Below are 14,601 nucleotides of genomic sequence, written 5' to 3' on the forward strand. Positions count from 1 at the left end.
GTCACAGGGATAAATGTTAACCTCCACATGTAGATATGACAAATTAATGGTACATATATGGAAAATAGAGAGAATTAAAGGCTGAGATTTTAGCTGGCAATAAACTCTGCAAGCCAAGGGAAGGGATGACCGCTTAAGAAAGGGAGAAAAGTTGGTGGGGGGTGGGGAGATGGGGACATGGTGGGAGAGGGGAGAGAGGAGGGAAGAGAGAGAGAGAGAGAGAGAGAGAGAGAGAGAGAGAGTGAGAGAGAGAGAGAGAGAGGTGTTGATGAAAGGCTACAATCCAGAACAATGGGTAGACCACCTCTGGGATATTTCGGGCTCCTCGCTCTAAAAAGGCCCCTGACAAAGTGAAAAAGCAAGGCCCATCCAGGGCTGGGCAGAGGTCATGAAGGGCTGGAGGCCATGCTGTTACTACCAAGCTTATCCCTGTGGTCATCACCACCTTCACCAGAGCTGTCACGTCTCCAACACTTACCAAGCGCTGGGCTAAGAATGTTACACGCATGTATAGGAATTTAATCTTCATCATGAAAATCATCCTGAGGTTGACTTTCCTTCACGTAGATGAAGACTGTGAGAGGTTAAGTCACTCTTCCAGGGTCACTCAGCTAGTCCGCGGTAGAAATCAGAGGTCTAACCTCTGGTCATTTGATCCCAGAACCCAGGCCCCTGACCACAGCTGAGTCCTTGGAAAAAGTAGCCTCGCTTCAAATAACCCCTCTCTTGGAAATAACAACAACTAATACATACTGGATGCTACTTGTGCAGGTACCATTTTAGGTGTTGTGCACATAATAACTCATTTCATCCTTACAACAACCCTAAAGGTAAGTACTGTAATTCCTCCCACTTTATAGATGAGGAGACTGAGGCACAGACCAGTTAAATAACACAAGAAGTAGTGATGGAGTCAGGAATCAAATCCTGGCAGTCTGGGCTCTCTGTCTCTTCTTTTAACCATCACACCAGACTGCCTCGGGAAGCCCCTGCTATGTGCCAGGTACTGTCCACCCATGCGTCATTTGTCACCCCCACCTTGTAAGGTAGACATCAATAATCCACTTGACAAGGAGAAGCAGGAGCCCAGAGAGGTGGAGGAATTGCCCCCAGTGCCCTAGGTGATGGGTGCAAAGATATCGGAGGTAATACACCCAACAAGACACAAGGACTGTGGTGCTACCTTCAGAAGCCTGGGGGCCCTGTCTCAAAGAAAGAAAGGGGGTAAATAACTGCTCCATGGGATTCCCAATAAACAGAACTGGAAAACGAGAGAGTGAAAGCCACAGGGGTAGGGACAGAGATGGTCGCTCTGCTGAAGGAGGCAGCACTGTTCTTTGCTGACTTGAGGGGACTGACTGCCTGCCCTGGGGAGGGAGCTGAGACTCCACGATTCTGTCAGCTGCTTCTCTTTTCCAAGCTCCGGGTCCTTCTCAAACACTGCACACTGTATGTGGTCTGGTTCTTTCAAGCATGAGAGCCAGGCCTCCCAGGCAGGCTGGGGCTCCCGGGGACAGCCTGAAGCCCAGGCCTTGGGCCCTGTCGGCTCCAGAGGAGCGTGCTCCATCTGTGTGCCTGCCTCTTTGTCTCCAAGTGACAGGAAGAATTCCTCGAGCCCCCTCCTGCAGAGTCAGCTGGCAGCCCTGGGCCCAGCTGCCTGCTGTCATGGCAACAGGCTCGCTATAGCTTTTTAGCCCAGGGACCAGAGAGTCCAAGCAAGGGAGAAGGCTGTGTAGGCTTCAGATCTCCACTTGCTGTGTGGCCCCTGGCTAAGGCCACCGACCTCCCCCTTCTGCCATGTGAAGGCTGCCCCATCCCTCCCAGCCAACGTAAAGGACAGGTGGTTAGCCTGCTCATCTGTCTTCGCCCCAGGCCTTGAAAACATGGCAGGATGGTGTTGGGAGGCCAGAGATCAAGACTTGGCTCAGCCGTGCTCTGTGACCTTGGGTAACGAACTGGCTCACTCTCTAGGCCTCAGTCACCCTCTGTTAAATACAGGAGACGGCTAAAATCAGGGATGGGTAGGGCAGCCGGTTGGCTCAATGGTTAGAGCGCAGTGCTCATAACACCAAGGTCACCAGTTCGATTCCCACATGGGCCAGTGAGCTGCACCCTCTACAACTAGATTGAAAATGACAAGTTGACATGGAGTTGATGGGTCCTGGAAAAACACACTGTTCCCCAATAAATAAATAAAAATTAAAAAACTAGGATGGGCCTAACTTTCTCCTGACACATTCACTCTTGTCAGCCTGAAGTGGCCTTTGGCGCTGTTTGGGCCAGGATTTTGAGCTGAGTCAACGGTCACTGCTCACTGAAGCCTTCACCAGCCCTGGACAGGAGAGCGGCTGTTTTCAGGCCATCAGCTTGCCGCCTCGTCCTAGGTGACTCTGCAGGTCCCTTCCAGGGTTGACATCCTGAAGGCATCTGTGAACCCACTGCCAACCTGCTGTGTGACTCGAAACAGTCGTTTCTCTTGTCCAAGCCTCAGGCTCCTCATCTATAAAACAACGTCCTGCCTTCCTGAAGGCTTCCACGAGGAGCAAAGGAACTCACGGGTCTGAACGCACTTCCCAAAGTAGGAGGGAGCAGCACACTCGGCCCTCGGGCCTGGAGCCCTTGCCCACCCTCCCACCTCATTTCCAACCAACGCAGTCCACTCACTCCGGATCTGCTTCTTGATTTCCTTGGAGGGGTCCAGCCAGTTCTGCAAGAGAAGATAGAGTTTCTTTAGAGTAAAGAAGGAGAAGAGGACCCGGACAGGGCTAGGAGAGAGAAACATTCTGAAATGGCCCCGATAGCCCCTGGCAGGAAACACCCTTCCCTGGCTGAACGTTCTGGGTCCTTTTCCTTGGGACTGGGGAGTGAGGGAATGAGGTCTGGATTCACCACCGGGCCCTGAGGCGGGCATTCTCCTGAGACAGCACGGTGAACGGGTAATGCAGCTGTGGTGAGACTACTTGGGAGGAAGAAATTCACACCGGAGCCTCCCAAGAGTGGGGGGATGTGCCTCAGCTCCCCCAGAAAGCTGAACCATGGCTCTCCAGATAGCCATCTGGGGGTGACTTGCAGGTCCCAAAAAAAGGACTATGGTGGAATGGGGTGGAGACAGAGAACTGAGGAGAAATAGGACCTTGGGGACGTGCAAACAGAAGGCGTCTAACGAAGATCTGAGGACTGAGGGAAGCTATGAGACACCAACCGGACCATGGGGCCGAAGGGAAGAGGCCTCCCCTGCCAGCCCTGCACCCCAGCCCAGGTACCTTCTGGCTGTCAGCGTCACAGAAGGTCAGGCCGAAGTAGTCCTTCTCCAGGAGGTTGAGGTGCTCGCAGACCAGATCAAACAGCACCTGGCCCCGGCCATGTTTCTGAAGAGGAGAACAAAGCTGCTGTGAGGCCAGAGCACATCTCGGGGGGGGGGGGGGGGGGGGGCAGGGAGACACCCCCAGCTCCACCAAGACAACCTGAAAACCCCAAGAGCCTTCCGATGACCTGGCTCTCACCCCAACACCCAGCCCTATTGGGGTCCCTCCTAGACCTCAGAACTGCTGGGGGTTTGGGGGCAGTTGGAGGGGGTGTGTGGGGGGGGCGGTGACTGATTTCTCCTTCCTTTACAGCAATTAAGAGAAGGCGCTAACTTAGACCCAAGGAGCAGAGAACGAAAAGTCTAAGCTTTGGGTATGAAAAGAACAGAAGAGCCTCTGGAAAAGCCACATGGTCCCAGGACTCAGCGTCACCGTGCGACTCACCTCCCCAGCCCTTCCCCTTAACTAAGTCGGAGCGCAATCCAGGGCAGCCCAGCCTAGAGTGCCAGCCCACCTGGGCCACAGGTAAGGTTTTCAAGAGCTCATGGGGTCTACATCAGCCTCAGGTGGAAGCAGCCCTGTTAGAGCCACCTTCTCCCACTCCCATAAGCCAGACTTGGTACCTCTCTGAATACCATCTGGGCCCGAGGATTCCGAATGGCGAAGCCCAGAACCTGGCTGGATACCCCAACCCACAAGGGTGAAGATGAGCCCAGTAAAGGGGCCCCAGGACAGGAGGAGTATGAAGCAGTCACCATTCAAAGAGGCAGGGGCCTCCAGAGGGACGGTGAGGTCCCTGCAAGGTCTAGCTCGGTCCTGGGGACCGAGACCAGGCCTGACTGTGGAGAGCAGCTGTGGGAAGTCAAGCTTCCTGAGCCAGGAGGAGTTCTTCAGGGAGAGTGGGCCTGGCACAGCCAAACCCTCTGCGCTCTTCCAGCGCAGCTGACAGAGCATCTTGGGGCCAGTGTGGGCAGTAGAAGAGGCAGAAGAGATCCCTTTCTTTCTTATGCCCAGGAGTAGGCAAGATGTTCATCCTGAAACCCTTCTACAGAAGAGATCAACATTAAAAAAAGAAGAAAAGAAAAAAAAATAAACCAACCCTGCTAAGAGGGACCCAGCCACCCAGGGCTCAGACGTAAGTCCTGTCCCTTCAGACCAGGGCAAGGGGCAGAAAGGGAGATGGCTCCTGTGACTTCTGGCAGCCTGCCCAGCCTGTGGACACTTCCATACACATGGAGACGGCTAGGAATGGTGCCTAGACTGGAGGAAAACCCTCTAAGGCGGCAAGCGAGAGTGCAGAATTAGGGTGGGAGTCTGGGCCTATACACGAAAGGGGAGACGCTAAATGCAGGGCCAGAAGGGCTGACCCAGAGAGGAGGTGTGTGCCCTGCCACCTACTGTGGGACCGGACCATGCCACCGGGTTTCTACACAGCCTGGGTGAGTGTGTCCTTCCAATGGCTGCCTCCCTATGCCTGAAGGACACCCTTACCATGGAACCTCAAGTGGCCAGTTTGTCCCTAAGACCAGAGGCGGTGTCCTGGACAGGGTGGGTTCACAAGGGAGGACCCCTCTCTCCACCCAACAAATACATACAAATGGTTCTGGTTAAAACATCAGTATCTGCTCGGTGAGATTGCAGAGCCTGGTTCCTCGGCATACCAGGACCAGGTCTGCCTTTGACGGTGGCTCCTTGCCAAGGTACAGTTACCCTGAAAAACCTTTTCCTGGCACCAGCCTGGTGCCTCGTCTAATTCTATTTGCAATCATAACGGGCCTCTCCGGGCCTCGGTGCCACCATCTGTACGAAGGAGAGCTGGTCAGGTCATCGCTCTGGGACGCTGCAGTGGGTCCAGGACTCCATGAAAAATGGATGCCCTCTGGCTTGGCCCAGGCTGAGTGCACCCAGAAGCCTGCCCTGGCTCGCAGGCCAGCTGGCCGGGGACAGGGCATGTGGTGTTGGGTGCTTCCTACCTCCACTTCACACTCATACTCAGAGGCATCGAGCAGAGTGACTCGGCAGATGGCACTCTTGTATTTCTTGGCGATCTTCTGGGGCGATTTCTGGGCCTTGCTGGGCGTGGTCCTCTCTGACAGGCCATCGGCCTCCCCGTAATCCTTCTCCTCCATGTCTAGGCTCTATAGGTCCAACCAGGGGAAGAGTGTTGTTAGCCGCCTTGAAATCTTAGCCTGTCATCTAAATGAGATGCGATAAGGAGGCAGCTGGGGCTAAGACGGACCCCACCATCAGAGCCACTGCCCTCCAAGTTCCCCGGGGTGACCAGGGTCTATGGTGGGTTGTGTAGGAGGAGAGACAGCCCTTCCGGGTGCAAGGTGGTGGCTCACGTGAGGGGTCCACTGCTTTCCCACAGGCCCCTGCTCCTGTGGGCAGCCTCTGCAGGCGGGAGCACCCCACAAAACCAAACCCGGTGGCGAGAGCTGTCCTGTCTCCCTAGAACAGTGCACGAGTTATCAGGGCCTCCATCTGCTCTCCTCCTTCTTGCTCTGTCATTGGGTCTAGCGCGAGGCTGGGAACTTATGGACTGATGTCACAGAGGAAAGAGAGGTCAGAGTCCTGCCCTGTCGTCCTAACTCTACCACTGATAACCTCAATGACCTTGGCCAAGTCCCTGCCCTCTCTGGGCCTGTCGTGAAGGAAGGGAAGTGTGAATTCAATGGCTCGGGGATTCCTCCAGTCCCCTACAGCTTACAGGGCGATGAACTGTACTCCGGGGCCACACTGGGCTTGCCAAGCTAGAATGGACAGGCTCAGTGGGCAGGAGAATAAGGTTGAAAGAACACGGGTTTTCGAAATCAGATCTAGATTCGACTTCCACCTCCGTCACTTCATAGCAATGTGACTTAGGGTAACTCACTTCGTTCTGTTGCGCCTGTTATCCCCAAGTGTCAAATGGGGAAATTAATAGCTACTGTCTCAGGTTTGGGAGAACGAAATATACAAACGAACACAACGCCCCTGGCGCAGGGCTTGGCAGGTAACGGGTCAGTAATAATTCTTTGTTTCCTCCTCTCCTCCCTCCTAAGGACTGGCCGCGGGGCACGGGCTGGGCAGGAGGAGCGATGCCCACGCTCTCAGGCACACACCTGTTCAGCAGGCCGAGTGTCCTGCTGGGGCAGCGGCTTCTCATTGGAGTTGGCCTCTGGGTGGCCGTGGCCTGCAGGGGTCACGGGGGTGGTTGCAGCAGCAGCAGCAGCAGCAGCCTCAGACGGCTGCGGGGCCTCCTCCTGAGCCTTCTTCACCTCAGAATCAGGGCCTGTCTCTGTTGTCATGGCGCCCAGAACGCCTGCATTGGCATGAAGGAGAACATGTGATGGGGAAAGGGGCAGCGATAGTATGACAGCACAGAGCAAGAGGGGCAGGAACCTCATGCAGAGAGAGACAGATGGAGACAAATGGACAAAGAGCCACAGAGAGAAGGAAGGAAGGAGGGAGGGAGAGAGGGAGGGAGAGACAGGAAGTAGGGGTGAGGAGAGAGTCATGAGAAGTGAGGGGTTGGTGAGTGGAGGCAGCTGAGGTCACAGACTCCTCCCTCCCAACCTTGTGTCCATATAGCTCCTGGGGACTCTAATCTCTTGTCCCAGGTCTGGAATGTGGACCTTTCCCACGGATGATGCGAATCTCTCCAGTGAGCCCCACTCTGCCAAGAGCACAAGAGACCATCAGTGACCACCTCCAGGCAGGGCCTCGGCCAGGCTGTCTCTCTAACCACAGCAGGCCCTGAGCCCCCCACTAGGCTACTGGCACACAACAGCCCCTCAATAAAGGCTGGATCAATTGAACGCAATTCAACCCAAAGAACGCTGGGCTCCAGGCCCTTCCCAGCACTGATTTTAGGCAAGGCGCTTCATGGCCCAAGCCTCAGTCATTCCTGCCCCTCTGACTTCACAGGGATGGTATGAGGATGGACCTAAAGGGTCAGACAGGAAGACACTCTTAACAGATGCGTAGCCCTGACAATGTAAATGCCAGGGCAACTGGGCTCTGGCCCCAGGCTGGCCACAAATCGGGCAGTCACTTCACCTCTCTAGGATTCATTCAAAAGGCGAGGGACTTGGAGAAATTATCTCTAGGACAGGCTATTCTTAGCACTTTCCCCTCGGAGGAGGAAATGAGATTTCAGAGAATCAACGTACCAGTGCCCAGCTAGTCTGTGGAATAAGCAAAGTGCAAAGACAGAAAGGGAGGGAGAATGGCATGGTCCCATGGCACTTGTTAAAAAACAAAACAATAACCTGAACAATGCATGTCTGTGTTTGTACACACGTAGTGAAAGATCTCAAAGGACACTCACCAAACTGTGAAGAGAGGTTAATAATTCAGAAGTGGACAAAGGAAAATGAGAGAGCTCCGTGGGGTAGGACAAGAGAGGAAACCTCACTTCCTACTTCATACTTACTTTGGAGTTACTTGTATAATTTTAAATATACATATATCTTTTTTAACTCACAAGTTGGGTTTTTTTCAAGCAGGTGAAAGCACCCATTCTGACCCCAATCAGTGGATCCTCCAAAAAAAAAAGTTTGGAACTGAAACCCAGGGAACAGAGAAATAGGCAGGAACCCTCACCCCTGAGTCCAGAGCCTTCCTCCAAATCCATCTGTCACTTATGTGACACCAAATGCTGACTCTGTGCTAGAACATAAATGAGAAAGATCAAGTCTAAGCCTCGTAGGCCCTCCCTGAGCCCATCCACAACGGGAGGCCTCTGACGGGCAGACAGACAGACAGACACTGGGTCCACCCTGGAGTCCCTCCCTGACCCCAACCACCATGGGAGGCCTCTGATGGGCAGACAGACAGACCACTGGTCTACTCATCAACACAGCAACCACCTCCAGGGGCACACAACACTGCCCCACACTTCCTTCTTGTGTTTCAGTTTCTCTCCCTGCATTCCAGGGGACACCAGCCCAGCCCAAAGCAAACAACACCAGACAGAAAGTCAGGGGCAGTAAGCGCCCCACAAGAGCTCTAGGCCCCTGGACAGATCACAGGCATCCTTCAACCCCCCCAAGTGGATAATGAGGGGAACGCTTGGTAAGCTGGAGCTCGCAGCACCCATGAGAGTTTGTTGTTACTGACGTGCTATTAAGGTGTACGAGGAGGAGGAAGGCAAGGCCTTCATCCACACCGCCTCATCTCCACCCAGAAATGCTCACCACTCATGTCATTACCCTGGGCTTTACGGGGATAACTGAACGCCATAGTTAAATAAAGGCTCTCTGTCGCTTACATGACACCAAGTGCCAACTCTGTGCCAGGACACAAAGCAACAAGAGCTGCTCCACGGGAGCTCCCAGTCTTGTAAGGTCCAACTGAGACTTGTCTGCCTGGTTCAGGATCTCTTGTTAGCCTGTACTGGAGAATATCAGCTGTGATGCTAGATAAGGCCTATAGGGAAGAACCCTCAAAATAAATGCCTACTTACTTTTGCTTAAGGAAAGAAAAAGAATCCACAGACTAATCTGTATGTTTTTGCTGTAAGAAGCAAAATCCACATGACCCTCATGGGCCCAGGCCCAGAGATTCTGGTGCGTCTACTCCTCCCCTCTGCTTCAGCCTGGTTTCAGCCGGTACTCCCTGAACCTTCCCCGGGTCTGCGTCTTCTAGCAAATAGCCCGGAGAGCAAGCTTAAATAAATACCCATCTTCCGCTGCCCGGTTCTCCACAGAGCCTGCCGACAGTGAACGCCTGGTGAGGGCAGACCCACAGGCGAGAGGAGCTAGGAGGAATCTTTTAAGATAACTCAATCTCCTCTTCTTCTTTTACAGGTGAGACCCAGAGAGCAGAAGAGACTTGAGTGGCAGTCATTTCCTCAGACAGGTTTTCCCTGGCTGCTCCGGCCCACTCCCCTCCCCACCCAGGCTCCTGACTCCACAGTTCCTAGCTCTGGGTCCATTCTTCCTTCCACTGCACTTGCCTGAAGAAAACCTCAGCAGAATCTCCTCGAAGGAGGACGCTCTGAGGTCCGAGGAGGTGGCATAAGCCACCAGTGAGGGCCATAGCCAGGAGCTGCTTAGATAAATGATGGCTCATTCACTCAAGAGAGTTAAAAAAGGTGATGGACACAATCATGGAAAATATCAGAATGAAAAAGCATGATGCACAATAGTTTGTACAGATTGGCCTTATTTTGATTAATATCTATCTATCTATCTATCTATCTATCTATCTATCTATCTACAGATACAGAAAGTGCAGCAAAGTATTAACTGTGGTTGTTTCCAGATAGTGAGAGTACAGAGTCTTTTCTTCTTCTTTCTGTTTAACTATAGTTCTCAGTTTTTCTAGTAGGAGATTTTTTGATTTTCAAAAATTAGAGGTTAAAAAATAAAAATTTCCCAATGTAACAGCTTGGTATAACAGGATGAGAAAGAGATAAAGTCTGATTAAATTAAAAAAAAATTTTCTTACTAACTAAAAAGAAAGATAGCATTATTATATTTTTAAACCTAAGATAAGAGCCTTCTTTATTTCACAAGTCAAGGGATAACGGCATGGTTCTCTCACTAGGCCGCAAAAAGCGAGCCAAGACACAGGCTGTGGCTTCTGCTACAGCCAGTCACGTGGGCATAGTTCTGCCCAGGCCCAGGCCAGCACAGACTGATGGAGCCCGCTGGGCAGCCAGGCTGGCCGGGCACCGTAGGGGACCCCGGGGGAAACATGTGCTGATTCCGTAGAGCTCACTGCAATGGGGGAGAACGATGCTCACCAAGGAAATGGTTAAACACTGGGCACGATGTGACTTAGATTTGCTAGTATCTGTCTCAGCCCCTAGAAGATTCTGGATACCTGGTGATAGAGACAATGGCTGGGAGTTGTCAAAGCAGGGCTTAGAGGGTGAAGTGCAGTCAGATTTTGAGAAAAGGGAGAATTTAGACAGCAGATGGCTGGAAGGGCATTTGGGCTGAGTCACCGTGTGAGCAAACGTCTAGAGATGGGAACAGGTAGTGCTGTGCGGAGGACAGACAGGAGGCCTTGACAGCCAGAACAAGAAGCCTATACAGGTGAGCTTCAAGCAGCCTGGCAAGAAGGACAGGATGGAGTTGGGGAGAAGGGAAGGAGCTGGGGGTGGTGCCGGCGTCAGAAGTGTGAGTCTGCTGGAAAAGATGGAAAGGGCAAGGCTGCGGCCAGGGACTCGTCATCTGGTGGATCCCTTGCAGGACAGCAGGGCAGGGACAGACCTGAAGCCAGGCTCCATCCACCTCTAGCTTGCTCTGTGAGCTTGGGCAAGTGATTCCACTTCTCTGAGACTAGGTACCCTTGTCTAGAAAACAGAGATATGCTTCTCTCCCTCTCAAGGTGGTGATGGAAATTCAGGAAAATGACATCGAGAGAGCACTTAGCCTGGCTGGTACCCAATAAGACAACCCAGAGAAGGTCTATAATTATAAGCAGTAATGAGAAGCCGCAGTTGGGAGGGGTCTGAGGACCAGGAGTCAGAAGTGCCCGCCCAGAGCAAGAGATGCTTTCAGAGACAGAGGCCAGCAAGGCCTAATGACACTAACACATGAAAACCAGAAGGCACAGGATCAGCAAAGGGAGCGAGGGCAGCCAGAGAAGTAAGTGCTGACGGTGCCCGCGCCAGGCCTGTCTGGAGGAAGGGGGCCTGCTGAGGTCCAGCATGCTCACCTGGCTGGTATGGGGCCCGCCCCGCAGGTTGTCAGCATCTGATGCTCTTCAACATTGCAATCACCTGCTGGTCCGCCCTTCAGGGGCACTAAGCAGCCTTCACACACTTTTGTTGTTCCCTCTGCGTGGCCTGCCAGGAGAGGGTGTCCTAGCCCAGCTGAGGTAATATCCATTTGGACTGCTGTTATACCTCTCGTTAAAAATGAGATGACAGGTTTATATATCAGGCCCTCCAGCCTGGGTTAGCATGAGTCAGCATCCCTGAGTCCGGTGACTTGTACTGGTTCTTCTTCTCTATTCCCACAGCCACTGCTCAGGTCCAAGCCCTTCTCCCCTTGTGTCCGCATGGCAGCCCCAGCCTCCTCCATGGACTCCTGTGGCCACTGGGTCCGCCCTAGGGTTTATTCTCCACAGAGGAGCCACAGGGACCTTTTTCAAAACTCCAATTGGATGCCCTCCTTAACACCTCCAATGACTTCCCATCAAAAGAAAACACAAACTCCTTATCAAACTACAGGTCCCTGCATATGGCACCTGCATCAGATCCCTCCGTTGCCATTACCACGCTGCCACCATCACTGCGAACCTGACACGCTGGTTTTCCGTCTGCTCCTCAACCACACCAAGCTCGTCCCTGCTATGGGGCTTTGTCCTTAAGTACTAGCTCTGTATGGACAGGGGGTTTGTCCCCTGTCTCTTGGCCACAGCAGCTGTCACTCTTGCGATCTCAATCTATGCGCCCTTGACACTCTGTCTAAAGTGGGTCCCTCCCCCTAGTTCTTTTGGTTACAGCATGCCGATTTTTTTGTTTGGTTTTTGCCATTTTAACCATTTTTAAGTATAATAACTCAGGGTGATTAACTCCGTTCTCAATGTTGTGCAACAATTACCCCTACCTATTTCCAAAATTTTTCATCACAGAAACTCTATATCCATTAAGCGAGCATGCTGGATTTTTTTTTTTTTTCATAGTAACAACCACAAATGGAACTTACATTGATTGATTGATTGATTGATTGATTGATTGATTGATTGATTGATTTGTTTCTACTCCTCCTCTAGAATATAAACTCCACAAAGACAAAACTTTACCTGTCTCATTTGCCATTGCCCCCAGGGCTTAGCGCAGTTTCAATAAATAACAACAAAGCTAACATCTATAGAGTTCGCTATTTGCCAGGCACTGATCTAAGCTCTTTACATCAATTAACTCATTTAATCTTCATAATCACCTATAATACTCTTATTATCTCCACTTTACAAAAGAAGAAACTGAAGCACTGAGACGTTAAATAAACTTGCCCAAAGATCATATAGCCAGGAAACGGCAGTGCCAGAATTTAAACCCAGGGGCCTGGTGTCAGATGGATGGGTAGACGGACAAATGGGCAAATATAGGGGTGATGGGTGGATGGAATACCAATGTGACAGTTTTTAAGTCTTCTCAACTACAGACTAGAGACCTGGGCTGCACTCACCTCAGGAGCCATCTGGCTACCCGCCAGCCGGTCCTGGGGACCGATCAGCCCTTAAGCACCTGACGTGTCCATCCAAACTCCTGATATTATCATCCTCATTTTACTGAGGAGGACACACAGGCCAAGAGGGGCGTACAGTTTGCCTGAGGTCATAAGCTGTGCCAAGTCTCTCTGACTCTCAAGTCCATCTCGCTATGTGGCATTTCAGCAGCCGCAGGGGGGTCGGTCCTGTACTGATTTCTGCCAGAGGTGAGGCTAGCTATGGAAAAACTTCCCAAGACTGAAAGGCAAATACACTGGGTGGAGACGAACTCAGATCAGGACCACTGTTGGTTTCAGTTCTGCTACTTCCTATCTGGTGGGTTTGGGGCAAGTCATTTCCCCTTTCTCAGCATCAGTTTCCTCATTTGTCAAACAGGGATGAGAGGCCCCGTCCTCCCACTGTAGAGAAGGGGCATGTAGATAAGGATATTACCGAGAAGGAAAGCTCTTTGAAACACAAAAGTTGAAGTCACAGTAAATGCAGGGAGGGTATATTATAGATGTTTATGACATGTAGGTGGTCAGACAATTAAGTTTGCAAACTCATCCTAGAAAAGTGCTACATACTCATTGCTGAATATCACTACGGTCACCTTTGAAGTACTCCCCTTGGGAAGCTATGCACTGACCCCAGCTTCTAGTCCACCCTTCAAAGCAGTTTTGGAACTCTTTTTCTGGAATGGCCATCGGAGCTGTCATATTACCCTTGATGTTCTGAATGTCATCAAAATGTCTTCCTTTCAATATTTCCTTTATCTTCGGGTAAAGAAAGAAGTCATTGGGGACCAGATCAGGTGAGTAGGGAGGGTGTTCCAATACAGTTATTTGTTTACTGGCTATAAAATCCCTCACAGACAGTGCCATGTGAGCTGGTGCATTGTCGTGATGCAAGAGCCATGAATTGTTGGTGAAAAGTTCAGGTCGTCTAACTTTTTCACGGAGCCTTTTCAGCATTTCCAAATAGTAAACTTGGTTAACTGTCCGGTTGGTACAAATTCATAATAATCCCTCTGATAGCAAAAAAGGTTAGCAACATCATTGCAGCAAGTTCGCGAACTTAATTGTCACACCTCGTGTGCCAGGAGTATGTCTTTGCACGCACATGTGTCGCAGTGGAGCAACATGAGGGCACACACAGCCACATGTGTCCACGACCATGAACAATTACTCCCTAGACAATAAGGCTGTCTCTTCTAAATCTTGGACACTGACGACATTTGCCCAGGCATTTTGGGGAATTGTGAACCACGTAGAAACTAACAGTAGGAAGCAGCTGAAAGAGGGAGCCATGGACAGGGTGTGGGAGACACCAAGACACCAGGAGAATGTGAGACAGAAAGTGCAACTCCTCTGTTCTGAACGATGTTTCCATAGTCACAGTTACCAAGATAACCACTCTTTCTTTTTGGGAAGTCAGAGGGCATGTCTGCCCTACCCCCCTCTATCCATGCCTCCTGGACTGTGAGTCTCCATTTGCAGCCCCAGATCCATGCCTTGTTCAAAGAAGCAGGAGGCTAACCCATTGGACCATCCCTTGAGCTCCCTTGCCTGCTGGCTTCTGGTTGGGTTTGGCCAATGAGAGGCGCTAGCACGAGGTCAGAGGATGGAAGGAGAGAGAGAGGTCAGGGTATTATCGGTCCAATTTCCCTGTCTGTGGTCCTGGTGGTGGCTAAGCTCCTCTGTGCCAGCTCCTTGTACAGAACCAGCCATCACGAATTCTGGGAACACCGTCACCTCCCTCTGCTCCTTCAGGCTGAGGGAGGCAACAGCTTCTGTCACTGTTAGTTTGTGGGTACCCCTTGTAGGTTCCTTTAACCTTACCCCCACTTTTATTACCAATTAACTCAGCTGAAGCATCTGAGTGGAATTCTATTTTCTGCCCAAATCTGACAGATACACCTCCTGACACTAAATAGAATATGAATTAGAGAGGGAAGGAAGGAGAAACTTGGGAAGAATCGGTATAATCTAGTGGTTAAGGATAAAATGGGAAACAAGGAAACCTTGAAGAAGTCCCTTAACCTCTGTGCCTTTGTCTTCATCTGTAAAATCATAATGACAATGTTACCTACCTCACAGGTTTACTGAGAAACTGAATGGGATCATGCCTCTAACGCACTTAA

At 51.4% G+C, this 14,601-nt stretch overlaps 1 protein-coding gene across 15 annotated transcripts in view; it reads right to left on the reverse strand.

Annotated features, from left to right (window-relative positions):
* EPB41L1 (erythrocyte membrane protein band 4.1 like 1) overlaps nucleotides 1–14,601 on the reverse strand; it is a 117,282-nt gene that overhangs the window by 45,891 nt on the left and 56,790 nt on the right. For all 15 annotated transcript variants that reach the window (XM_088789150.1, XM_088789151.1, XM_088789154.1 and 12 more), the window contains 4 exons: nucleotides 6,410–6,609; nucleotides 5,279–5,443; nucleotides 3,264–3,368; nucleotides 2,665–2,707 (listed from right to left, as the gene is read on the reverse strand). In XM_088789150.1, the coding sequence (XP_088645276.1) occupies nucleotides 2,665–2,707; nucleotides 3,264–3,368; nucleotides 5,279–5,443; nucleotides 6,410–6,595 (499 nt within the window). In that variant the 5' untranslated portion in view covers nucleotides 6,596–6,609. The remainder of the gene's footprint in view (nucleotides 1–2,664; nucleotides 2,708–3,263; nucleotides 3,369–5,278; nucleotides 5,444–6,409; nucleotides 6,610–14,601) is intronic.

This window comes from Rhinolophus sinicus, chromosome 13 (genome assembly GCF_057876585.1).
Source record: "Rhinolophus sinicus isolate RSI-liver-muscle chromosome 13, RSI-T2T, whole genome shotgun sequence".
Lineage (NCBI taxonomy): Eukaryota > Metazoa > Chordata > Mammalia > Chiroptera > Rhinolophidae > Rhinolophus > Rhinolophus sinicus.